The sequence below is a fragment of the Taeniopygia guttata genome, chromosome 5 (genome assembly GCF_048771995.1).
Source record: "Taeniopygia guttata chromosome 5, bTaeGut7.mat, whole genome shotgun sequence".
Classification (NCBI taxonomy): Eukaryota; Metazoa; Chordata; class Aves; order Passeriformes; family Estrildidae; genus Taeniopygia; species Taeniopygia guttata.
This window is the reverse complement of record NC_133030.1, coordinates 57664581-57690863: the sequence shown is the minus strand read 5'-3', so window position 1 is coordinate 57690863 and position 26283 is coordinate 57664581. Positions and strand designations below refer to the sequence as shown.

At 40.9% G+C, this 26283-nt stretch overlaps 1 protein-coding gene across 1 annotated transcript in view; it reads left to right on the top strand.

Moving 5' to 3' along the window:
• The window catches only part of BRF1 (BRF1 general transcription factor IIIB subunit), a 170854-nt gene that overhangs the window by 29026 nt on the left and 115545 nt on the right, over window positions 1-26283 (top strand). The window contains exon 3 of the mRNA XM_030275131.4: window positions 13577-13750. Within this exon, the coding sequence (XP_030130991.4) occupies window positions 13577-13750 (174 nt within the window). The remainder of the gene's footprint in view (window positions 1-13576; window positions 13751-26283) is intronic.

The window sequence follows — 26283 nt, the reverse complement described above, 5'->3', positions numbered from 1 at the left end:
GTCCTTGAGTGTGTCAAGAAAGAATACCACTTTTCAAGTGATTTTTGGAACAAATCCAGGGTGCTTGTGAGGTGATGTTTGTTGTCTGAGTGGTCTGTGTTATTCCAGCTGGCTTATACTAAAAGTTAACTCTTGCTTGCTGCCAGCTTCTTTCTTAAGAGAAAATGGGTATCTGTAGCTTTGGTCAAAATAAAGTTGTTAGACATCCTGTGAATCATAAACATACTTCTGTCTCTTTGTGTTCTCTGTCCATGGTGAGTCCACCATGCATTGATGGCAGATGGTCTCCTCAAGGGTAGTTTGCACCCTATTGTAGATCTGGGGAAACTGGGAATAGAAAAAATGTTCATTTTGCAGGATTACAGCAGTGCTCAGATGCTCCTTCTGCCACCAGGTACACAGTTTTCCTACTGCATGTGTGGGTAGTTTGTTACCCCCAGCATTGCTCTTTGCTTTTTGATCTGACAGGTACAACAAATTTCATTCTGAGATCATTGCAGTGTTTGATTCCAGCTTTAAGAGGAAGTGGAAACTTGATGTTGATCAAGGTCTTTGACAGAGGGAAAAAAAGCTTTGAGGTTGTTTGGGATTTCTGAGACACACTGATTTGTCATGCCAGCAAAGTCAAGTTGTGGGGTTACAGTGACACTGAATATTGCATACAAATTCAATATTCTAAGAAAACTTCAGCAGGAGAAGAAGGGTGTAAGCAGTCACATGGAAAACGAAAATCAAGTTCTTAAAAAAGTACATTTGTAATGAATTGTCACCTCTGCATTTTGCAGCAGAAGTCAAGGGCTGTCCCCTGCCCCCATGGCTCAGCTCAGGGGATCGTGTGTAGTTTTCCATCTCCTCCAGGAGCACTTGTTCCTTCTTAAGCTAAGAAGGATCCTTGTGTCACATATCCATTCCTGATTCAGTCTATAGAAAGCATAAAGGAGATGGCATAATAACAGCTACTTGCAACAAGATGTTGTTAAAGTTTGAGTACTCTGATCTCAAAATGATAACAGGCGCTGTTACTGGAGGGTAAGACCACAGTTGATTTGAGGCCCTCAGAAATGTTTGGTTGTGCCAAGTTCAGCTTCCCCTGCATAGGGGCATGGCTTTCAGTAGGAGTTGAGTGCTTAAGACAATAAAATCTGGATTAAAAAAAGCAGCACCTATGCCTCTTGATGTAGGACAGTGCAGTAGAATAGCATTTGACCATAGGGAAATGTGAATTTTGGTGTGTCCTGTTGCTGTTGTAGCTTCCAGGGACATGGACACGTGGATGTAAGGTCATCTTGCACAAAGCTATGCAGAATTTCATCAGCCCATTTGCTTTCCATAACACTCGAGTAAAATACAAAAGGTAGGAAGGGCCAGATGATAATTGTTTTGCAGAGGGAAAACATGGTCCTTGAGGCTGATTAATGTAGCAATAGAACTTCTGAGACCTTCAGTGAGGAGCTGTTTGTAGCATAAACAGGTATGAGGCAGGCAGTTGATTGAAGTGTTTGTTTATTTTTGTGGATCTTGAAATAGGTCAGTAAATAGAATTTACTCTGTGGACTGTATTGAAGCAATATGTTAGTTAGGTACAAGATGATGCTGATGTTAAGTGCTACCTTAGGGCAGCTTCCTTGATTACAGCCCTACAAAGTTAAAGAAAAAGCTCATTTTGGTCTTCACAGCACCTGCCTGATTGAAACTCTTGAGGCAGGTTGTGTTTTATAGTCAGCTTATTAAAAAAAAAAAAAAAATTCTAAACATTGTCACCAATCAGAAAATGCTGTGAAATTTAAACCTGTCTGTAGTCAGACCCGGGCAATATTAAATTCAGATAGATCATTCTCTCAGCTGGTCTCAGGACTATTTTGGGGGTTTGTTGCAATCAATACTCTTTCTTGTGCTGAGCATCCTGTAGGAGCAGTGGCAGTATCAGGGGAGAAGAATCCATGTCTCCTTTAATGAGATCTGTTGGATGCTACATAGCAATCATCACATAAATCCACTGATTTCTCTTTAAGTCTTCAGTAGTCAGTATGTTCTCTGGTAGCTATTTTTCACCATACCATATTACCTAGAGGAAAAGGAATTAATAATGCATCTAGTCTTGGATATCTATGTTTAATGGATGATCTCACATCCTATCTTGGAGTCAGGCTGCATAGAAAAAGCCCTTTTGTAATTGATCTTTGAGGTTCAGCACATAAAGAACAGAAAAATGTAATTGTGCTTACCTAAAATTTTCTTTAACTACTAAGGACTGGCACACAGGAGGTAAGTGGATCATCTAGAAGAGCAAAGGAAGTTGGTGTCTGAAGATTTGGTTATGGAAAAAATTTCTCAGATTTTGTTGCATGAACAACTGTTGAGATTTTGGGGGTTTTTTGGTGGGATGTGCTGTTAATACAATATTTAATAAATAATTAATGCACGTTAATATTGAATAAATATTTAATTTAGGAAAACTAGAATGGAGTGGTGACTGGAAAAAAAAATTTAAGAGGCAGAAACTTGAGTAGGTGGATCTTTGCTGTCCAGGTCAGGCTGTTCTGTGTCAAACTGAGCAGGCTCAGGGCTGTTGTACAAGTCAGCAGTGGTGGCTACTTGGGGAGGAAAGGGTGGAGGGATTTTTTTTCCTTGTTCTGATCACTCAGAATACAGAATGATTCTGTCATGCAAAGCAGCCTCTCTCTAAAGGTTACAGTTTTGCAAAAGCATAAGAACTTCCTTTAACCTAGTAAATCATCTTAGCCCATTTCTCTTATATAGCATCATTCCATATAATGAATTTTTCTTGTGTTTTGCCCTTACTGGATTCATATGTTCCAAGCAGTGGGAGTTTCCACCAGTTCCCTTGGGAAACTGTTATGAGGTCCAGGGAGTTTTGTTGTAAGGTCCTGTTAACATAGTGCTTACATTAATTTCATGTTATTAGCCCTTAAGCATGAACTCATGCTTATATCTATTTATGGCTTAAACTTCCCTCATCTTCCAGTGATCTAATGATCTTCTGCTTTTCTCTTAACAAATCATGTCAGATAATTAGGTGAAGGTTCTAAGTTCAATCTCTGGGTCTTTAAACATCCACCCCCTATTTCCCAGCCATGCTCTCAATCTTGTATACTACGGTGATCAGGGCTCCAGAGGAGAAGAACAAAGTCTGGTGAGAATTTCCTCATCCCAAACAGTTGTTGATGTATGACATCCTATACATAAATTGTAGCCTTATATAAATGGAAGAAATCACAAACATACAGATAAATATTATTCAGAGATGCCAAATACTTTCTAAGAGAGCCATGTGAGCTCTCTAGAAATATGTAGATGGCATTGTAATTTTTTAATTCCTTACTGAAACAGTCTGTACATCTTACGTACACTAATGTTACTGTTTAAAGAAATACAAGGCTTTTCCTGAAATATGTGCATTCTGTCTTGGAACATAAATCTCTTTCCAACTCCAGGCTGAAGTAGATACCACAAGAGACTGACTTGATAAATGGCATCACTGATTCACTACATGGTTTAGCTGTGGCAACCTTCAGTTATGCTTAGTTTAAAAGGGAAGGAAATGCAAATAGAGCCCTGTCCATAATGTCTTCTGTCATCTCTGGGCAAGACAGAGGTGCAATTACCAAGGGCAGCTGTAGCTTTGATCTAAACAGGCCATTTGTGGTGCTCAAGGAGAGCAGCCCCTGCACAGTCACACTGCTTGCAAGAGTGCTGTAGCTGATGGACTCAGCTGCCAGGGACAAGCTAAGGGTGGAATTTAATTCCTCAGCTGCAGCCTGGATAAAGACTGATGCTGTCTTACTTAGCTGCCATGTTTCTTATCCCTTCTGTATAAAGGAATAAGTATTTGACCACTCATGAGCTTCATATAAAAATACCTTAAATAAGTATTAACCTAATACAGTCTTTCTTGCTTTTGTAACAGCTCTGTGACTTTCCCTGCTTGATTTCAGTTCTCTCTTTCTGCTTCCATTTTTAGATCATGTTTTATCTCTTATCCCTTTGATATGTTTAATAACTCCCTCTTTTTCTTCACCCCTTCAACTACTTATCTCTGCATCCTTTTACCTTGATGCCATCTCATTGTATTTCCATGTGTTTTGATGATTTAAGAAATTTGCCAATTAGTTTATATTTTACTAATATTTTATGTTAGTTTATATTTTACTTTGAAAATGACTATGTCATCTTCTTTGACTGCCAGTTGGGTAGGGTCAGGACTTGGAGAGAGTGCCCTTTGTTCGATGTGTGTGTGGAATTATAGGGGAAGAGAAAGGAAAGAAAACCTCAAAGCCCAAAAAACAAACCCCTCAACGAAAATCAGAGCCCAAAAGCAGCTTTGGGCTCATGGGCCTTTTTCAGTCCCGAGGAGGCAGCAGCAACCTTAAGTAGAGTCTGAGAGCAGAGTGGGTGTTAGTGTCTGTCTGTATGGTCCTTCCTGCCTGCACAGCTGGATGATGGAGAGTGGAAATAACTTACCACTGACAGTTGTATTTTGACAGAAGAACTGATGTGCAGAGGAACAGGGCTTAACTCTAGGAGAGGAAAATTATTCTGTGTGTGTCTGAGGACAAGTAAATTCTCAGACATGTTATAAAAGGTGAGTGTTAAAGGTGGACCAGGAAAGTGGGGAAGGTTCACAGGGATATACAGGGGCCTCTTGGCAGGAAAGGGGAAAGGCTGGCCTGGCTTTTATAGCCGGGGATATGGATTAAACAGGAAGGTTGTTTTTTGTTGTTTTTTTATTAAACAATCTTAGTATGTGTGACCTTATCTAATGGCTGCTGCAGTGCAGCTGGGAGGTGGTAATTGTTCAGCTGTGGTAACTCAATTACTTCTGCTCCTGTCCCTGTCCCTGGGTCTCAGTGGCAGCTCTGGCAGGGGATACCATCAGCTCCTGCATCCTCCTCGTCCGTGAGACTGTGACTCCCGGGGCTCCTGTCGCCTTCCATGGTGCTTGCCAGGCTGAGAATGGCTCCTGTCAGCTTTCACTGTGCTGTGCCTCGCCACAGCCCTGATCTGCAGGGAAGGCAGGAGAGCTGGCTGGCAGTGAGCAGATAACACTGCGCTGATTTATATGCTGCTCGCATCTGCAAAGTTTCCCACTGCAGCAATGGATCCCTTTGTGTTCAGTCTTCATTTTTGTTTTGTTCTAGAGGTTTTGATAACTTTTACCAATAGGCAGTGGAATTTTTCTCCTATATTGTGCTGTATTCCTGAATTTTTCCCGCTGGGTTGATTGATGACGGTTGCTTGTTAGTTAAATGATTTTTACGTTGTAAAAGTATGAAATAGGCTCTGTCATTCTCAAAATGCTAGAATTGCAGGTTTGTAAAACTTTTGAAAAGTGATCTTTTAAAAACTTCAGATTATGTAATGAGCAAATATTTTTCTTTTTTTTTCCTTGCAGTTATGTAAAAATGATTTTGAGTGACTGAAGGTTGTGCTTGGATCAGCAGTAATGCTGTGTGACAGCAGAAATGTTCAATTTCTTGTTGTGACAAGAGTAACAACTGGTAATTGATAAGTGGAAGGGAAAAGGTTTACATGTATGCAGATATAGAAAAATCTCTAAGAATAACTGTCATTTAAGATGTAATTAAAAACAGAAAACAAAAAACAAAAAAAACCCCAAACAACCAAAAAACCAAAACAAACAAACAAACAAAAAAGCTGTCCAAACAATACAGAGGAAGATTAAAGCAAGGCCTAACTGGTGGTACTTTCAGAAGGAAATCTTGCATGTCCAAAAGCTACCACTGTCTAAAATTCCTTGATATTATAATTTTTTTCTTTCCAGTTCCCTTAATGTGAGACAGGTAAGGGTTATGCTACATTAATCATACATGTGCTTACAGTTCTTGCCAGTAGTGCAGCTTTCCAGCTGTTTCAACTTTGAAACAGCTGCAAATCTTCTGTGAGTAAAAAAAATTCAGTTAGCTAAACTTTTGGATATAAAAAAAGCCCATATTTACTTTCTTCCAAAATGAATCTGAAATGACCTGAATCATTCTAATAGACAAATAACTAATGAGCACGATAGCATTTGTTTAAACTGTGATAATCAGACTTTTGTGTAAGCTGCCTTGTACAGGAGGAGCAGTGAGGGTTGGCAGCAGTAGCAGGGAAGCAGGAGGAAGCGTAGGGATAGTGTGTACTTTTCTCTTTGACCCATTTAGGCTTCAGTCTCACATTTCTTTAAGTTGATCCACGTGTATGTGGCTGCTGACAGAATTTCTCCTCGCCCCTGCCACATTCTGCCGCTGTTAGGGCTTGGGAGGCTGCCTGTTGAGTTACATGAGGGAACTGGTCCAAATTAAAATTCAGCTTTTTTTTGTTGTTTGGGTTGATTTTCAGCACAGCAAATTCCCTCATCTGTGTCAGTGTGTGGCCATGTAAATGTCATGTTGGAGGTGGGAACGCTGTCTGCAGGAACAGACTGGGCTTTAGCTTCACTTAAAACTGTTGTGATCCAATTCCTTCAGTGCTGGTGAATCAACGGATACGGGTTTTGTTGGGGTTTGCTTGCTTTTGTTTTCTTTTAATATCAGCATTGACTATGGTTTCCCAACATGACACCATTAAGTGAAGTTCAGTAAGGACTTTTAGCTGTGCTGAAAAGAATGATTAAGCAGGGTTAAGAAATGAGTAAGCTGCTGTCTTGAGGATGATGGGCAAGATTAGCAATAGGTTAAGTGCAGCCCCTGCATCAGCTGTATGGTTTCTAGTCTGTTGTTGAAGTGTGGGTAGCAGTTAGGTGGATAATGGGAATGAAATGGCAGCAGAAGAAGTGCCACCTGTGAGGGAAGCAGAATTCCAGGAATTGTATGCAGAAAATCAGAGGAACACTTGTGATGCCAGATTTTTCAGAGTGGTTAAAACAGATTAATTGAAATGGACAGTTTCTGTATATGCAAAGAGGGAGTGGTATCACAGGATCAGGGAATGAAAAATGTGCTTGAGGAGGGCAGGTGGGAGAAGTTGTGTGGGTGCTTTGCCTGTTTTGGCATTAATGGAATACAAGGGCCAATTTTGAGGGAATGAATACTTAAAGAAGTACAGGTAAGTGCTGAGAAGAGATGTTAACAGCAAATTTTCTGGGTGAAAGAAAAGTAGCTTAGTATCAAATATTTAAAAACTGGTTGCGGCAGTGACCACCATCTGAATTTTTAAGACATTAATCTTAAAGATGCATGGTTGTTCTCTTTATCTGAATGAGCCTTTGACGTGCTCTGGAAGGGCTTTACCAGGACAGAAGGGACCTGCACCTGGTAGATGGGGCGCTCTCATGGGAGGCAAAATGGATGGGTTGGATTATTGTCAGCGGGCAGAGAAATTGAATACAGGTCTCTGCGCTCAACTAGTCTGGGTCCGGCCCCACAGAGATAAAGAGGAGGCATCAATCCTTCAGTAAACAGGTCTGGATTAAGTCTTTTTTATTTCACAAGGTTATTTTTAACACAGGTCAGTTTAGTGGTTTGATTTTCTGTTCATTGCCACAAACAGTTTTGCTGGCACAGTTGGTGAAATATCGCAGGGAAAGGGCCAGGAGCTGTTTTATTCTGCTGAGATAACAGGAACAGAGTGTACCCTTGGGCAGCCCCTCAAGCAGGTCTGCCAGGTGACATGGGCACGGAGGATTGGGATGCATCAATCGGAGCGGGGCCAAGTGTTCCCACATTGCTCAGCCTGGGGACTGGCACATCCCATAGGGGAACTGGGGAGTTCTTGTCTGGCAGAGCCTGCGTTTGGGGATATGGGATGCACCCACAAGCAGATGGCAAGATAGGGATTTGGAGCTAGGCTCGAGTGAGGCAGAGTGTGGGCACGAGGCCAGCATGGTCATCACTTTCCTCACGGGCAATTAGGTGTTACTGGGAACAACTCTTAGCTAACCTTGATAAAATTAAACTTGTTATTGTGCTGGGTCAGCACTGCTGCAATGTCCTGCTGTGCTGCTACTTTTACTGCTCACTGGCCTTTTTCCTTACAGGCTCACAGGGATGAAGCTGTTCCTTGCTCCCTGTATTGCGTGCGTGCTGGAAATGCTCAGTGTGAGCGCTGCAGCCTCGCTTCCCTCCCTTTAAATGTTTTCTTGTCTTTGATCACAGGACTCTGCCCTTGATTAGGCTGCTGGGACCAGCCTTCATGAGTGTAGCCCCACTGGTCTGCCCCTTTTGTGCCTTTGTGTGTTTGTTTTACTGATTTGTAATACAAATAACATAGCAGCCTGGCATAGAGCAAAGAGCAGGAAATTCATTCAGGCTTTGAGCTGGGAATTGCTGAAATTGAAAGATGTGACAAAGCATGCAGGGATGCTCACACATAAAAACTGCTCTTTTTTCCCTTTTTTTGGAGTTCTTTTGGGCAGCCTTTTCAAAGAAAGAAAAGGAATGAAAACCCAAATGCAGAACAAAATCTGCACATAAAATTCAGATGGTAAAGCAATTCAAATGGTGGAAACGAATATCCAAGATAAAACCATCCGAAATATTTCTTTTAATAGAATGTAGTGTTTGTTACCATAACAATCCTTTTTGCAAAAGAAGGATTAGTGCTGTTAACATGACTCTGTTCCCTGCTTCAGGTAGCAATAGTTTTCAGGGCCCCTTGAGCAAATTGCAGAAAGGGGGAAAAAAAATCCATATGCCTGGATTTTGATGATGCACTTTAGTATCGTAATAACAATTCATTTAGGCTCTGGCTTTGTACTGCCTGTTATTTCCCTAGAAACTTATGATTCATCCTGACAAGTATATGAAATAGCAGTGTTACAGCCTCTGTCAGACTGAAGGGAAGGCTGAAGATGAGCTAGCAGAAGCCAGATAAGAGTAATGTAGAGCTGTAGCTGCTTGACATTACTGACTTTTAAGGGGTCCAAAAGAAGGTATGATTCCTCTTGCACTGGGGAAGAGAACAAGATGTTTCTGTAGTAACGAGATCATAAAAGAAAGAAAATTGCTTGTGAAGAGTATGTCTGATTTTCCCTCTTTTTCTACTTTGCTTTTATTATAACTTAAGCTGCAGTTTTGCTTTCAACTGCCTCTTGTGTAAGCATTTAATAGAACCAAGATATTCTGCAAATCTATTTTTTTTTTGACAGTGATTTCTGGCCTACACATTTTGTTTTGTAATAACTACCGTTTCCTCTGTCAAAAGAATGGAAATTATCTAAAAAGAAAAGGATAGTAGTGTTCTGTGGTCCTGTGTGAACTTGTCACTTCAGGTCTGCTGTGCCAGTTCAAAGCATTGAGGTTGGCATCGGATGAGAAGATGATGGTGTTTCTTTCAGCATGCTGGGAGTAGATGGGTAGAAACACTTTTTTTTTTTCTTTTTTTAGTAGGCTTGGAACTAAAAGCTGAAAAGGGCCTTTTGTTTTTTGCTGCAGATTCAGAAGCGTGATAAACTTTACTACTTGGTAGCCTGGGAACTTGATTTTGTGTGTTGATCACAGAAGTGCAAACTTCTCTTTCTCTCACTTCTACCCCTGCCTCCCCCTCCACCCGATGGTATGATGAGCCTTTGAGAAATAAATGGGAATTGCGTGGTGTGTGCGTAGTGCATTGCAAAATTTCTGTAGTTTCTAGACTTTTGTTCTGCTCTTTAAAAGAAAATTTCTTACTTTTTACTGGTGACGGATGTGGGAGGATTTTTTAAACCTTGCTGTTGGATTTGTCCTGCCATTTTAAAAAGACACTGTTCCCTGCCCTACTCCCAGAGGTACTTAGATACCAATTTTCTTGCCATCACAAAATTGCAAGGGCAGCATGAAGTGTAAGCTTTGACCTCAAAGGTGCTATTTCTTGTGGTTTAAAAAAAGAATCCCAGCATCTTTCAGAAACCTGTAAGGCCCAAAAGAGACAAGGCTTATTGCAAGTTACTAATAAAAGATGCATCTACTAAGAGACGTGTTTTACCCCTATATATTTTGTGTTATAACTTGTGCTTCTACATAGCAATTCGGAAAAGAAAAATTCAATACTTAATTCTGACTGTTCCACGTGATGATATTTCTTTACTGTACTGAAATAGTAGCTGCAGGATTTTAGAGCAGGGTCACATTGAAACTTTTTTAAAAACTGTCCTGCAGGATAAAATGGATAAGAAAGTCAGGAAGGTGGTGTTGTGAGTGTTCTATAACCCAGATCACGATAGGGTTTAAAGGTATATCAGTTCTTTTCCATCCACTGGAGGATCTCAGTTCATTGGCGTTTGTAACACTGTGATGGAATCGGGTGAACACTGAGTTTATTAGCAGATTGCTAATAAACTGCATTGTACTGTTGGATATTGCCAGGGTTTTGGCTGAGATCCTCAGGCTGGCTGCATCCTTGCAGCTGGCTGGAGCAGCTCACCGGGAGCTCCCAGTGAGAGTGGCAGTGAAGCTACGCTGGCAGTCAGAGCAGAGATGGAGGCAGGAGGGAAACAGCAAATGCAAGGTTATAAAATGCCACCCAGCTAGTGAGGAGCAGTGGGAGTGGGAGGATGTTCAAGGGCTGATGGCCATAATGCAGTGCTGTAGGTCTGCTGGAGGGAATTGCTGATCTTCCCAGCCCTGGAGCTTGCAGCTGCTCAGCAGCTCCTCCCTGCACTGACCCTGCTGCTGGGGGAGCAGCATCCCAATGCTTAGCAAGGTTTGTGCCTGCTACTGCTCAGTTTTGGAGACTTCTCATGTTGAGCACTGGCAGTATGAATGAGTCTTTTTGGCCTCTTTTCTTGTTTGTCAGCAGCAACTGGAGCATTGGATAGAGAGTTTATTTTGATCAGTTGTTTTCTTAAAACCCAGTTTATCTATGTATGATCATCTGCTCTTCAGATACGAACAGATTAAATCACTGTATTTGTAGTTAAATAAAATTTTATGGAGGCACATTTTTCAGCTCTGGAAATGTCAGATTGGCCAGCCAGGCAGAAAAGGTTGGAAGTCACTAAATGAAATACATTTGGTTGCCATCTGACTAGGGTGAGGGCACTCTACAATGGCTTGGTTGTGTACTGCACTACTGGGGTGACAGCCATCTAGCTGATATCTGCCTTTTCTTGGGCTCTGTGAAGTGCATTCTTGAATATAGGAAGGAACCAGAAGGGGTAAAGGGTATCTTGAAGTTTCCTGTGGAGAAATCTAGAAGCAAACTTGCTAATGCTAACTTTTCCAACTATTTTTTTTTTCCTTAGTGTTACATAAGATACCAGAAAAATAGAATTTTGTTGTCATGTTAAATTCAAGGGGCGGAGGTGGTGATGGGGAAACAACAAAGCTTTTGATCTTTAGTAAATAGGAGACTGGTTGCAAAATGTAAATGTTTGTCTTAGATGATGCTGTAAGCAGTACATTTCTTTCTCTCTTCTCACAAATAAGGACAAAACCAAGTTAGTCATCAAGATACACATAATTTCTAGGATGATTCTTGTCCTGAATTAAGTTGTTCATTTTGGAGATAAGCAGCAGTGTAACAGTTGTCTTGTTTTCCCACAAACTGTATGACTGATATAATACCACAGGGCAGCTTGAGGGAGTCCTAGCACACAGAACTAAAGCCTTCTCTGGTCTGCAGAAGGCTGAGTAAAGCATTCAGAAAAATAGCATTTCCCAAGCAGACAAGTACCTTTCTCTTAGATCTCTTTGGTATTTTTTCAGTAGACAATTACCCCTAAAGTAATTCTACTTTAAAATATTGATGGTGGTTGAAGCGTTCAGCTAAGAAAGCATGTATTACTCAAAGAAGCAAACTGTTTTCTTAGGATGGATTATGATGAATTAATTATATATTAACATTTGAAATTAGGAAAAGGTTAAATACTCAGAATATTAATGGTAGCTTGGAGATGGGAGCAGCTCAGTGGTGAAAATAGCTTATGAAAGAAATTAATTTCAAGTATCTTCCTCTATGTTATTTTTTTTCCTTTTTTGATGTGTTTGTTTTTGAAGGGAAGCTGGTTTGCTGCTGCTGCAAAATGAGTTTTTAGTACTTAATTGCATTTTTCCCCTCCAAAATAGCTATAAACTGATTCTTTCTTAGGGACAGAAGCAGCACCATACAGACTGTAGAGTGTGAAATAAAATTCTGGAAAGACCAGGTGCTAGCTAGTACCTTAATTTTAGGAAGATGTGGTATTTGTATTTGAGGCTGGTGAGTGCCAGTCCTGCTGATGGCAGTGGAAAAGCTGTTCACCTAATGGGCTTTGGATTACCCTTGAGTAGCTTATCGTGCCCACACCTCCCAGGGAGGGTGTTGGATCCTTCCTCTGCTCTTACTTCACCGTCCAAACAAGTTACACCTGGTTGACCTATGTGCCTTAAAGGATGTCTTGGTGGTGAGTGCAGTAATTTCCACGTGTGCAGGAAGGAGAAGCTGCTGCTTTGTGGCAGCTCCTGTTTGGCTGTAGTCCCACTGACCCCAGCTGCCTGGCTGGAGTCACTTCTTGTTAAAACCAGCATCTTTGGCACAAAGGTGTTCAGAGGTGAATTACCATGGTATTAGTGATGATGGTGTAGGGGTTTGCACTGAGATGTGTGATCTGTGCAGGAGCTGGTGTTGTTCTGGGAAGCATTGTGTGGTTACCATTGCTTCCTGTGAGCAGTGGTAGGCATGGCAGGCACCTTTGTGCCCCTTCCACAAGCAGCTCCTGACATCTCTGAAGGGAACAGATGAGTTTCCTGTAAATACATGTGCTGGAAACATCTGCCCGGCACATTGAATTAAAGGATTTTTGTTGATGTGCTGTCTGACCCCGTAAGCTGATGAACTTGAGTGCTCTGTTTTCCTCATGACTTCCCCCATCTTTTTCTTGAGCTGTCTTTTCGGCACATCCTTCTGAAGCTGGAGCTGTGGGGACGGATTGGACCTTGCTTCCCGCATCTGTCCCAGCAGCTGGACCACTTCCTGCCATGAATCATCCAAAACACACTTTTTTTTCTTTTTATTGTTTTATTTAAGGGTGAAGGCACATTTGTTTCCTGAAGCCACAAGCTAATCTAAGTAGTCTGGCAGACAAGCCTCAGATGAAGGCTGGGGTGTGAATGTGTTTGGAGGAAGGAAGTGCCTCCCATCGTTGGGATCACTGGCAAGGAGCTGAGCTCTGTCCTTGTGGACTTCATTTGTGGACAGAGGAGCAGCAAACTCCATCACTTCTTGGAGAGCTGCAGAAAAACATCTTCTCTGTTTGCACGTCAGTGTCAAACGCATCATGACCTCTGGTTTTTTGCTACAGCTAATCAAGTGCTAATTGGCAAATGATGTTAAGGGAGAGGGGCATAATCTTTTGTCTGAGAAGTCTTGCTTATGGCTTGGATCCTCTGTGGGACTGATGTTTGTGGCTTAATTTTCCAGAGCTCATTGATTGCATATGTTTCAATTTTAGCAGTCCAAAACAAGGCTTTTTGTCTTGAGGAGCTCAGGCTAAGTAGTTCCTGAAACTTGAGAGGTCATTATATTTCATGAAGAGATGAAATCCAAAATCCACCTCCTTAATTTTTTCTTAAAAAACCATCCCACCACTAAAAGACCCTAGCCTAAAAGCACGTTAACAGCATAGTTGTTAAGCTGTTGTTTTCCTTGTTAATTTTCCTAGGGAAGCGTCAGATTCACCACTTGGGAAACCAGCTTCAACTCAATCAACATTGTCTGGATACTGCCTTTAATTTTTTCAAGATGGCTGTGAGCAAACATCTAACCCGGGGCAGAAAGAGGACCCACGTCATTGCTGCCTGTCTCTACCTGGTGTGTAGGACAGAAGGAACTCCTCGTATCCTTTCACAGTTATAAAATGTAAATTAATAGAAGACCTGCTTTTAGCAAGTCAACTATCCCACTGAGACCTTGTTTCAAAGTGTGAAAAGGTAAGTGTTTAAGGGCTAACTTGGTCATTGCTGGTTTTGTACATGGAAGTGAATGGGAGTGTTTCCTGTGGTTCATGTAAATTTGTTCCCTTTCTAAATGCACAATGCTTACTATTTAATGCTATAAATGTCACTGACTCTCATCACTAATTCTGAATTTCTTCTTTCGCAACATTTGCTTCGAGTATAAAATTGTACTTCCCCTGTGCTTTGCTTGGGTTTATTATTTGTGGAGTATTTTTTAAATTTTGTTTTTCTCTTTTAAAGTAAATTACAGTTAACCCCAAACCTCCTGCAGTGTCAGCATCAAAGAATAGATTAGTGTTCCAGTGGATTTTTCATCAACATATTTGGATTTCCTTCTGCTGATATTTGCAGGAAGGACAGTATCAATCCTGTTTTAGTTCTTGAAAAAAAAGATATTTTATAAATTTTGAAATTAGTTCAAAAATCATACAGGAACTCAGTGGCTGGAGGTGCACACAGGACATATTTCCAAGTGAGTACTTGCTGCTTTACCATCTGTATTTTTGTCTTGGGGAGCTTAATTAAAATCCACGTAAGCTTTAAATACTGATAACATCCAAATAAATTTGTTTTATATATTTTTATTTATTTTATGTTGTGTTTTAGTTGCTGGAATTCCGAGTTTAATATCAAACAATTACTTCTGTTGCTCTGGCTCTGAGCAACCTGGTCTAGTGAAAGCTGTCCCTGCCTGTGGCAGGGGTGTTGGAACTGGATGTATTTTAAGGCCCTTTCCAACTCCCAAACCATTCTATCATTTTACCATTCTACAATTCTGCATTTTGTTTCTTTCTACTTTCAAATAGTTTGTCCACATCTTCAGCATTCTGATTAGATGCTTTTTCTAGATTGCTGCTCTCATTTTATATTTTTGCAGTTGAACAGTTTAGCTTTCCTTTTAAGATTGAGATATTTTTTGTCGTTTCAGAAAATATATTCAGTATTCTAAAAGTAGTACTTTCTGATCTTGTAGTAGTGTTGTGGTAATTGTATTTGCATGTTTAAAAAAATATGGTATTGCAGGCATAATGGAATTAAAAGGCAGGCTTGCCTATTACACTGGTTTTTCCTACTGTAAAGTCTCCATGTGAACTTTGAACAGGAGCACTCTATCATTGCCATAAAGACAGTGTTGATTTTAAGGTGTTACCAATATTTTGATAATATATCTTCCGGGTAATTGCCTGAAAGAGGGTGGGATTAGATTAGCTATTAAAAAATTATTTACAGTGAGGAAACTGAGGCCCTGGCACAGGTTACCCAGAGCAGCGTTGGCTGCCCCATTCTTGGCAGTGTTCAAGGCCAGGCTGGATGGGGCTCTAAACAACCTGGTCTGGTGGAAGGTGTTTCTGCCCACAGCAGGGATGTTGAAAATAAATTATTTCTAAGATCCCTTTTATGATTCTGTGTTATATCTATGCTCATGTCATGTTTAAAGTAATTTTTTTACAGTTGTTATTTGATACTTCTGAATGATAGCCCAGCTGTAATTTGCAAATCCATTTTTCCCCACTGATAGGGATAAAAAGGATTTGAAGAAATGTAGGCTGTAAGAGGCAGATAGGTACACTGCAATGTACAGCCATCTGTGCAGCAAGTGGTGTTAACATGTAGCAAACAAATAAAGCAAAAATAATTCACTTGCTTTTTAACCTTCTTTAAAGTATTTCAGCATGTATCTCACTTATGTGCAAGATGTACTAGTCCGGTTGACACTTAATAAATCCCTAAATGAATTTCCCAGTATTCTTTGTTAAATGGAGATAATGTCCTGTGTGACACTTCACATAAAATACTAGGAGTAAAGTATGAATAAAACTGCAAAGAGTTCTGTATTTCTATAGCAATAATACTCCACCCTCGTTTGCACAGTTACTGTGCTACCTGGGAATGAAAAGGTTGTAGTGCATGTCCATAAAGCTCAACTTTTAGTGGCTTTTTTTTTTTTTTTAATACATTAGCTAAACCTTATTTTGTACTTGACATTAAGAATTTAACCTTCGTCACTTCGGGAGAGGGCATTCATTCAGCTTCTGCCTGTGTTCTGCTATGGTTTTGCTTGTTTGCTTGTTTTGTTTTATTTTGTTTTCTATTACTATTTAAAATCCCATCTAGTTCAAACAACGAAGCCCAAATAAATTATGGACTCTCAACACTGAAATACAAATTCCTCTTCGGGTATCTTTTCCTTTCATTGAAACCTGAGGGCCACGGGTGCAAATTGCTGACCTTTGAAATTAAGATATGTTCAAGGCTCTGTAGATTAATTATGATGATCATTATCAGCATGTTATACTTGTTCCCAACTTAAATCTGGCAGTACAGACCTGGGCCACAGGGGCAGGGGTATTCTCAGGGCCTGTGGGGCAGAGGGGCCAAGAGCAGGTGTAGAGAGGATGGCCACGTGACAAAGTGCTTTAGCAAGAATTAAAATCCATATTCAGGGTAATAAACTTGCCATTGGTTTTGGTTTTCTGGAGAAGGTGCAGAGGAGGGCTTGGAAAAAGGAGCAATAGACTGAATAATTCTGTACAAAGGACATGTAGTATTTTTAACACTTCAGCATGTAAATACACTGCACAGCTGGGGTCCTGAGTTTCAAGTGTTCATTGTCATTGTGTTCATTTTAGAATTCTAACAAAAAACAGTGGGAGGAATTTAGAAAAGGAAATTAAAAGCTGAAGATTGGTGAAAGTATGAGGTGACGTGGAAGAATTAGCGAAGGTCAGCAGCATCCTCAGAACTGAGGGGCAGCTCACTAATTTTGGGTGGCCCAAATGAGTTATCCAAGTGACTTGGGAGTTCTGGAGGCAGGAGATGTTACCTGGGAACAGCATAGTGTTAGCAGTAGAAGACATCACTAAGTAGTTTCTTAAAAAGTTGTGTGGTAGAAGGAGCAAAAATGCCTAGGGAGATGTAGTAAGGGACTGAAGTGACAAGAAATGTTGTGTTCTTGTGGCAGAACCAAAGGAGTGGGAAGCATTTGGAGAGGGAAAAGAGAATTTAATTGTGTCTGCAAGTTCAGTTTGAGGGAGTGGAATGCATTTATCTGACATGGTTATCTGCTTATTCTTCTTTTTTTCATAATATACATGTCGCCAGCCAGCCTCTGTGAAAATGTGAAGAATACTTTAACTGAGTCTACTAGAGCAGTCTGAATAACCCCTGAATAAACCTCAGCCTGAAATAAGAAAATATTATGTTCTCCTTGGTTCTTATGCATTACTTAATTAATGCAAAAATGCAAAATATTCTGGTAACTCAAATTTTTTTGATCTGACAAAATAGTTCCACAACTTAAGGAGAAAATAAAAATTTATTAATCTGAAGAGCAGCTCTTATTTGTAATCCTTTGGAAAGTTTTATATGTATTATTTGAGATGTGAATTGATTTTACATCAGTTTATGGTTTTATTAGGTTATGTGACACAACCCCCCCAGTGCAGCCACTTTGGCATAGCTTTTCATTTGCCTTTATTGCTTGTCAGTGTTAATGTTTTCCAGGGAAAACAGCTTGCTAACTATTAGCTGGATCTGAGAGGTGTTTCATCCTTCTGATGAGTTGCCTATAAAAACTTCAATTTATGAATCTCTTTACAAAATGTGTCAATGTGTCTGCATTATCAGTGTCAGAAGTAAAGATATAATGAAGAAAATCCATCTGAATGAGACAGGGGTTTCTAAACCCTCAGGTGTGATGGAACCTGTTGTGCCTCTCCCAGGGTCTGAGCGATGCTGAGCATTTCCAGTGACATCTGACTTTGTCTGGCACTGCCAGCACTCTGGGCAGTTCAGACTCTGCCTTTTAATTTGTTTCTTGGAACAGTAACAGCCCTGAGTTGTTTCTCTCTAATGTTTTGAACAGTTTCCACCCCTGCACACGTTAGAATGGAAACAAAGGGCGCTTTAGCTGCGCTCACCGTTCCCAAGACAGAACTTGGGAAGAGCCAGGCAGGGTGTCTGAGTGACTTCTGGCCTCAGCTGTAACCTGTGGCTGCCCCAGGCTCACTCAGGAACAATGACAGCCTGGCCAGGACTTTCCAGGTGGGATATCAGTTTGTTTTAATCAAGGAACATTTCATTCTGTTTGTAATCGGTTAGAAAAACTGTACAACTGTCCACTCTTGTGTAATATTTTCCAGTGCTACCACCTGGGGTCTTTTATAGCAACACTGTGTTTTATTCCACACACATGCACCTTTTTAATACTATTTATTTATTCTTTTCCTTTGAAGCTCTCTGAAAAATGCACCTTTAGTTGTAAACCAAATCCTGTCTTGTTAGAGCATAGTAAATAAAACCTTTTCCACATGAGGAGAGTCCCTAGCCCGAGTCTCAGTAGCCATCATGTGTAAATATCCCTCTGTGTGCCTCTGAAGGGAAATTCAGGGCAGGTTTTTCTCCCTGCTGTAAAGCTGATAAGTCTCAGTGAGGGGAGACTCTGGGCTGGGCAGCCTCTGAGACTGAAGCTGAATTATTCAGGGGGTCTTTGGTAGCTCTTTTTTTGTCAGAGAACAGAGGTGGGATCCTCCTGGGGTCAGACCAAGGCAGCCAAGTGAGGTCTCTCTCCTGAGTTGTTTGCAAAAGAGCATTTCTGAGAAATGTATAAGGAAAATAACCTCTTCAGTTTGGGCGTGGGGGGCAGAAGGCTGTCAGGAGAATGTTTGGTGCCTACAAGTCCTACAGATGTAAACTTGAGCTGGGTGGGAAAGCATAAGGAGCTTTTCCTCCCTGTCTTCCTCTGCCCTGTGAACCTCCCTTTTGTTTGAGGGAAGATCACGAAGGCATTGCCAGATCCCAGCAGGCAAGAAGGGTTTGGGAAAAAGCTGGGCAGCTGAATGGGGCAGCACTTTGTTATTTCCTATCTGTCTGCAGTATTTGTACTTTATTGCCAAGCTATTTGAAAGTCTCCTGCTTTAATGTGTTTATTTTCATGTCACAGAAAGGGAAGTTGCGAGTATTTATCTTCATTTCCAGGTGCAGAATTGAGGCTAAGTGACACATTCAGAGTTACCCAGAAAATCTGTGATGGAATGGGGAACTGGTCTCTTTAATCCTTGGTTAGGCAGCAGCTCCTGGGCTTTTCTGCCATGTTGGTCTTTGCAGGAAGAGTTCAGCTAATTCCCTGCAAGCATTGGCAGCTCTGTCAGCTCCATGTGGTCTTGGGAAGTTTTGTACAACCTCGCCATGAGAACCTTTGATGGATACGATCTTTGTTTCTCTACTAACACTTCAAGGTCTTTGCAAGGAAAAGGGCAAGACTTCCTTTTTTATTAGAAATAAAAAATTAGATCTCCAGCAATCTTTTGACCTCTACTAAAACTTCCTGGAGCCAGCAGGCCCTAGTGTTCCTGATTAAAAAGTTAACTTTTGAAATTAGGCTTTAATCAAGAAAAATTTAAAACTGTGGTTAGGGAGGTTAATAAAACCAGTTTCTATTTCTCTCTGGTTAAAGACTTTCTTTTTAGTAACTGACCTTTTACTTTTTTTTTATTAACTGGTGTTGCATTGAAAATGTGTTTTGTTCAAGTGTGGAGTGTGACAAGGACATATGAGAATAAAAATGGATTTTAAATTGCACGGTTAAAATACACATAATACTTACTGAGGCAAATTACTTCATTTCACTGTGTGGCAAGAGATGCCAATATCTTCACAGTAAGTTGAGTAGAATATTTTTAGTTGGAACTGACCTAGTCCAACTGCTTGACCAATTCAGGGCTGACCAAAAGTTATACCATGTTGTTAAGGGCATTTTCCAAATGCTTCTTAAGCACTGACAACCTTGAGGGACTTGACCACCTCTCTAGGAACTCTGTTCCAGTGTTTGACCACACTCTTGCTGAAGAAATGTTTCCTAATGAAGCATTTGCTTGAACTTGAAGGCTTACAAAAGCCTTGTTCACATAATTTCAAAATGAAGACTTAAAATTGCTCTGTTTTTGAGTGGATGGATTTTAGCTGTAAGAGTTTCATCTATTAAGGAAAAATTGCTGCCTTAAATGCAGTGTGACTGTTGTTGCCCCATGTAATTTGCATAGATTTCCAAATAGCTAGGTGTTTGGTAATGCTTGGCTTTTGTGATCATTCCTATTTAGTACCACACGAGAAAATGCTGGAGACGTAGGGAAGAGGGCAGCCAGGGACAGCAATAGAAATTTAATTTCTGCACCTTAATTTCTCCCCATCACCCTTTCCTCCAGCCAGGGCTGGACCTGTTGAAATTTCAACAGCAGGGCTCATGACCTGAAGCCTGCATATCCAGGTCTGCTTTTCCATGGAATGAAGGAGAACCATATAATCTTTCACTTGCAGTGCTGCCTCACACATTTTTTTCCCTATAAAGAGGTATGTATAAAGCAAGTGTGGTGCTGAGAGAATGACGTGTTTCATGTTTCCAGTTGGTGGGAGAGTAAAATTTTCCTTTCCATGTGCTCATTGACATCATGTATTCCCCTGTGTGGCTCTGTCCTCTTCCCTGCTGCATCCCCTTACTGCCAGGGCTGCTCATGGGTGGCAGCAGTGGGGCAGTGAGGCAGAAGGGGCCTCTCAGATATCTCACCTGGCCTCCAACTGTGTTGTAGGAGAGCCTGTGTTTCCTCTGGATGTCTCTGTAGCATCTGAAGTGGTGCTGGGTACTTGAATTGCTCCACTTATGTCTGGCACTTTGCAGTGTTTTTAATTTTAAAGAGAATTCCTTCTTGAGGAGATAATAACCTGAAGCCTTTCAAACTGGTTATGTGGCCCTGCACATTGGGGGACAGGGCTGGGGACATGATTAGTGGCCCTCAGGTTCTCCTCTCATCCCTTGGAGGGGAAAGCCATACACCTTATTTGTGCCTGACTCAGATGTGGCAGGAGAGCAGTGAGTGTGATTGCTGCCTGGAATTATCCTGCGGGGTGCCCTGTTCTGGAAGTCATGGAAGCTTTCTGCTGGGAGCCTGCAATTTTAATGTGGAGATTCTGTACTTGGGTGATTTCCTTTGTTCCTTTAACATTCTGAAAATATAAAAGGGGAAGGGAACTTTACATTGTGGTTTGTGTCAACTCAACATCTGACTGCTGAAATCCTTGTGCTAAATGCCCATTACGGATGCTGCAGGGAGGGAGGGGAAAAGCTGCTGTAAGTGCAGTAGTGATAATTGACCCACTTAAGAGAGCTGCTCTAATTTTGCATGTTACAGCATCCTGGAAATTCAGATAAGAATGTTGATCTCTCCAGCTAATAGGATTTCTAAATATATCAGCCAAAAGAAGCAGGAGGATTGCAATTTTGCACGCATACGTGTGTGCTCAGGCTAGTGTTTTGTTTAAGAACTGCACACTCTGAAAATTTGCTTTTCTGTTCACTTGTTACTAACTGTGGATAAAATAGAGCTTGACCTTTGGTCCTGCCAAGGGGAGACCTGATCATGCCCCATTAAATTCACTGATGAAATTCTCACCAGCTTTTGTGTAGAGAGGTGACCAACTTTTTTCCTTTCAGGATGTTGGTGCACAGCAGGTGGCTCAAATTGTCAGCTTTTCCATAATGCAGCATTGAACAAACCATCTGCAGAGATGGAGAGGGGGACAGGGTCACAAGATGGCCTATCAAGATTACAGGTTTTGGCTGGTGTTGATAGCTTTGTTTTCCTCATTTAAGGGAAATTTTGAACAGTAGAGGTCCAAATAATACTCTTTTGAAATCTATCTGCAGAAACGCTTTATTGCTTTGCGGAGCAGAGTGTTTCAAGTCTCTCTCTGGGCAGTTTTTTCTCAAAGCACAGCACTGGAGTGGCCTCACCTTCAGTCCTGGCTGCAGTTTTGGGCAACACAATGTAAAAAAAGATGTGAAGTTGTTAGAGTGTCCAAAGGAGAGCCATGAGGATGGTGAACAGCTCTGAGGGGAGGCCACAGAGGGGCAGCCGAGGTCCTGGGGGCTGTTCAGCCTGGAAAAGAGGAGGCTGAGGGGAGACCTCATTGCAGCCTATATGGGGGAAGAGGAGGGGCAGACACTGATGTCTTTTCTGTGGTGACAGTGACAGGACCCAAGAAATTGGCCTGAAGCTGTGTCAGGGGAGCTTTAGGTTGGATATCAGGAAAAGGTTCTTCACCCAGAGAGTGATTTGGAACAGCTCCCCAGGGAAGTGATCACAGCAGAAAACCTGACAGAGCTCAAGAATTATTTGGACAATGCTCTTGGACATGGGGTGTGATTCTCGAGGTGTTCTGTGCAGGCTCAGGAGTTGGACTTAGATTATTCTTGTGCGTTCTTTTGAACTCAGGATATTCTATGACTGCTGAAACCCCTGTGGTTTACAGTCAGTAGAGCTGCTGCACCTACATTGTTTTAATTCTGGAGGTCCTTTGCCCTTGCCCATCATACCTTCCTGTGTTGGGACAAACAAAAATCACTGTTGCCTTTTGAAATGAAGGAGCAGGATTCTGTAGTAGGTTCACTGAAGCCTTTGTCACTGTGGGCTTGAATTGCATTTTGTGTGGGTAGGAGAAGTGTTTGGCAACCCTGTGCTCTGTCACCACGTCAGGCCTTGTGTAACCCAGAAATACAGCAGAAGCATCTGAGCCAGATTTTTAATGTGCAATACTGGTTTGTTATTGCATGCATAAAAATAATAATTAATGAAATGAATTGCATGGTCTGTCCTCTTAGTAATTAACTTCCTGTCTGAATGGATGAGACATTCTCATGGTAAAGGTGAAATAAGGAAAGAAGCAGGAGCAGAAGAAATACAAAGGCATCAGTAATTCTGGGGTAGAAATAGAAGGGACAGCCCTCACTGGCAGCACTGGGAGGGGGTGAAGCTGAAAGGTGGTGGCAGAGGCATGGGGGATAACCACAGGAACAACGTCAGGATGAGTTCTGGGTGATGGATGAGGGGAGGGAAATGTGATGGCAGGGAGGCCTCCTTCCAGGGAAATAAATACAAAGGAGGGATGATAAGGAAGGGATCACACCTCTGATGTCTCTGACCTTCAGCAATCCTTGCATGCTTGTGAAAATAAATATTTAACAATCTTCTTAAAGCTTGTTTAAAAGAGGAAATAATTAAGTTGGCTCTCTGCTTAATACGGTTTATCTCTGCATCTGAATTTTGGGGCTTGTGTCAGCAAAACCAGAATTATAACCGGGTGGTGTTTTGACCTGATGGGAGCTAATATGTTGCTAACACCAGCTGAATAAAAACAGTGGGGTACAGCTGGTTATTGTGCAGCACATTCTTGCTTTTGTCAGAGGATATGCTGGATATGGTGTGGGATGAGGAGGAGATGCTTCCCCTTCCTTCCCTGCATGGCCATGCTCCTCTTAAAGAAAAAAAAAAGAAAAAAAGAAAAAAAGCGTTACCTGATGCTTTGTTTAAATAAATGCTGATAGCAAACATGATCAATTATGGTTGATGGTTTTGATTCTGAAAAATATTCCTGGTTGTAGCCATCACTAATATTTTATGCATTTTAATACTTTAAAAGTCAATTAGAAAATTAAATGCTTTCTTTCATTAAAATACAAGATTGTGTATTTGAATTTTAATGCAGTAAGAATGCTGCCTCAGAACACAATTTCATTTTATTAGATTAATTAAGATCAGTAATGCAAAATAGGGTGAACAAAAGTCAGTGCGTTGAGACCTATAAGCCCTTCTGTGCTTGCAATCTGCAAATATTTTAGCTTTAGGTTTTCTCAAATTGTGTCCACTTTCATCCTATTCTTAAGACTTATGCAGCTTTTTCTGTCTTGGCAGTTTTTGATGTCTTAAGAACAAAGTGAAGGTATATCAGGGAAACAATATTACCTGTCAAATTTGTTTTGTAAAAACAGGATTCATTCTCACACCTGACCTGGCCTTATATCTTGAAAGTGGTCTTGATAATGATTTCTTACATCCCAGTAAAGTATAAGCCTTTTTAAAATGGGTAAAGGTCCTTCTCAAATGCTGTCTTTTTTCCTTCAGATGTTTGTCGCTAGCATTTTGTTTGCATGATGTAATTTTCATATGTAAACCTCATACTGGAATTGCTCCTCAATGAAACATTTTTAGCATTTTGTAATTCATGCCAAGTGCAATGGAGAGCTGAGCCTTTTCTGACTTTTCCCTGTTTCATCTGCCTTTATGGCTGGTCCATGTCCTTCCTCGAAGGCAAAAGGAAATGTCTTTTCAGTTCAACTGCCAGACTGGCTCAGTATTGTTGTAAGTATGAATGATGTAATACTCAATCACATGGTGGTATGTCTGCTATTTTCCCCTCTTTGAGAGAGAGAATAATCTTTCCATCTCACCCAGTTTCAAGAGTCTGGGAAAATAGCAGCCTTAAATGAGGCCCAAAAGAACCAAAATCTTGATTTCTTCCAGAGCTTTTCTTTTGAAGCCAGATGTTCCCCGTGTCTTCTTTATTTTGACTTGCTAATTGGAAATAAGATGTTAAAGATAACATGTGCTCTGAAGCTTGTGTATTGTGTATTTTAGTTAGATTTAATCCTTTAAACATTTGACAATAAAACATAAATTGTGGAGCTCTCATCTTTAGATCAGATGTAAGTGAATCATTTAAGTTTTCAACATCCTTCCAGTTTGGGAGAAACACAGTAGTCTCAGTGTTGTTTTGGCTGCATGTGTTAGTAAAGTGCTATGAGATTTGCTAATCAGTATTTTTTAAATGGAGATATATTGCTGTTTCTTCAATGAAGGAGCAGCTTGGCTCCCAAAAATAAAGTCTTATCTATGCCTAGGCAGGGAGTAGAAATCCGAGTGCTCTTCAGATTCCTTTTGTGTTGATATGCAAGGAGGAATAGTGAACAATGTATTTTTTGTTGTGATATGTCATAAGGGAAAGCAAATTTTGAAAGAGGGGAGATACACAGGCTGAAAAAAAGAAACCTTTTAGTGTGGACAACAAATAGCACATAACTTCTACTAAGCTATAATATTTTTAATATTGAGAGAAGACTGTGCAGTGTAAATGCATATTCAGCAACATGACATGTATTAACTGAAATGGAAATGTCCTTATTGCATAAAAACCATAACTCCAGACATTGCCTCTGTCTTATTGTCAGGGGAAATTCTCAGCTTATCTGTTTTACTGTATTTTTCCTTCTGCAACTGGTCGTTTAAACTTTCTCTTGTGCCTGTAGTGGTCTTGCAGCTTCCAAGGGAAAACAAAGTTGGTTTTGTCATTTCGGGGGCTGTAATGTGTGGCACAACTCTAGGGCAAACAAGGAGCTGGTGTTTCAAATTAGACTGCAGAAAATTTGAGAGGTTACCTGAACCTGCCTGTTTCTGAGAAAGCACCTCTGTGCCCTCACTTTGCAAGGATTTTGCCCCATTCTAGTTCACTTGCATTAAAAATACTCTTTTTTTCTTTCCGTAATGAACCCATGAGTTCAGAGTAATGCAGTTCTGCTTATTCATCTCTGAAGGCTGTGAGATTATAAATGCTTTTCTTTGACTCTCACGTTTGGACAAAAGAGCTGGGCTGTCTAAATTGGGACTATTTCTTTTGAAATTTGCCATTGAAATCACCAGTGCACCATCCTTGATCTCCAGGGAAATGAGGAAAGAAATGCAAAATAATTTTTAGTCATTACTGAGGAAGTCTTCTTTTAGAGAGACATCAGGAGGTTGCAGCTGCTGCCTCTCACTTGGTACCTGGGATCAGAGAACATTCAATTTATATTTATCTGGAGTTCAAAGTTTGGTTTTCCCACGTGAGTGCTTTTAACTTCTGTCGAATTTAAGCTGAATTTTCTTTTCCATTTGAAAACTTCTGGTCCTTACATGATCAATCTTCTAGAGGATGCAGCAGCTGGACTGCATCTGTGCTGCTGTCTCTGAGGGACTCCCAGATCACTGCATTCTTGTCACATCTGGAGGACCCAGTACATTGCCAGTAATTATTTCCAGTGCATATTCAGATTATAGTTTTTCAGTGGAAAAATGCTTTTTGTCAATGTCCAGTTTAATATTATCATTCACCTTGACTCTAAACTCTCCCTGTGGCAGAGGAAAGCAGCGGTATTGATTGCTGCTGTTCTCATTCCTCAGCCTTTGAATGGGTGGCTTCAGTGTCTCAGCTGTTTCTCAGTCATTCAATGGTGAAACAAGAGAATGCTCCAGTCCTTGATTTCTGCTGATAATGTTGGCAGCCCTCCCAGCAGAGCTGTGAGCTGGTCACTTTTCCTTCTGTTTCACTGGAGAATTTGGGAGCACCATCAGGAGCTGAGAACGTTGAGAGGTAGTATCCACAACATGAGGGCAGCATCAAATAAAGAAGCTTCAAAATGTAGCTTGACAGAACTGTTCCTTTACAACACTCCTTCCTACTGACAGGGTAGGATAAAAGACAATACAGTGTATTTTCCACTGTTTCTCCACCAGTCAGAGATGTGATACAGGGACATGTTTGTATAGGT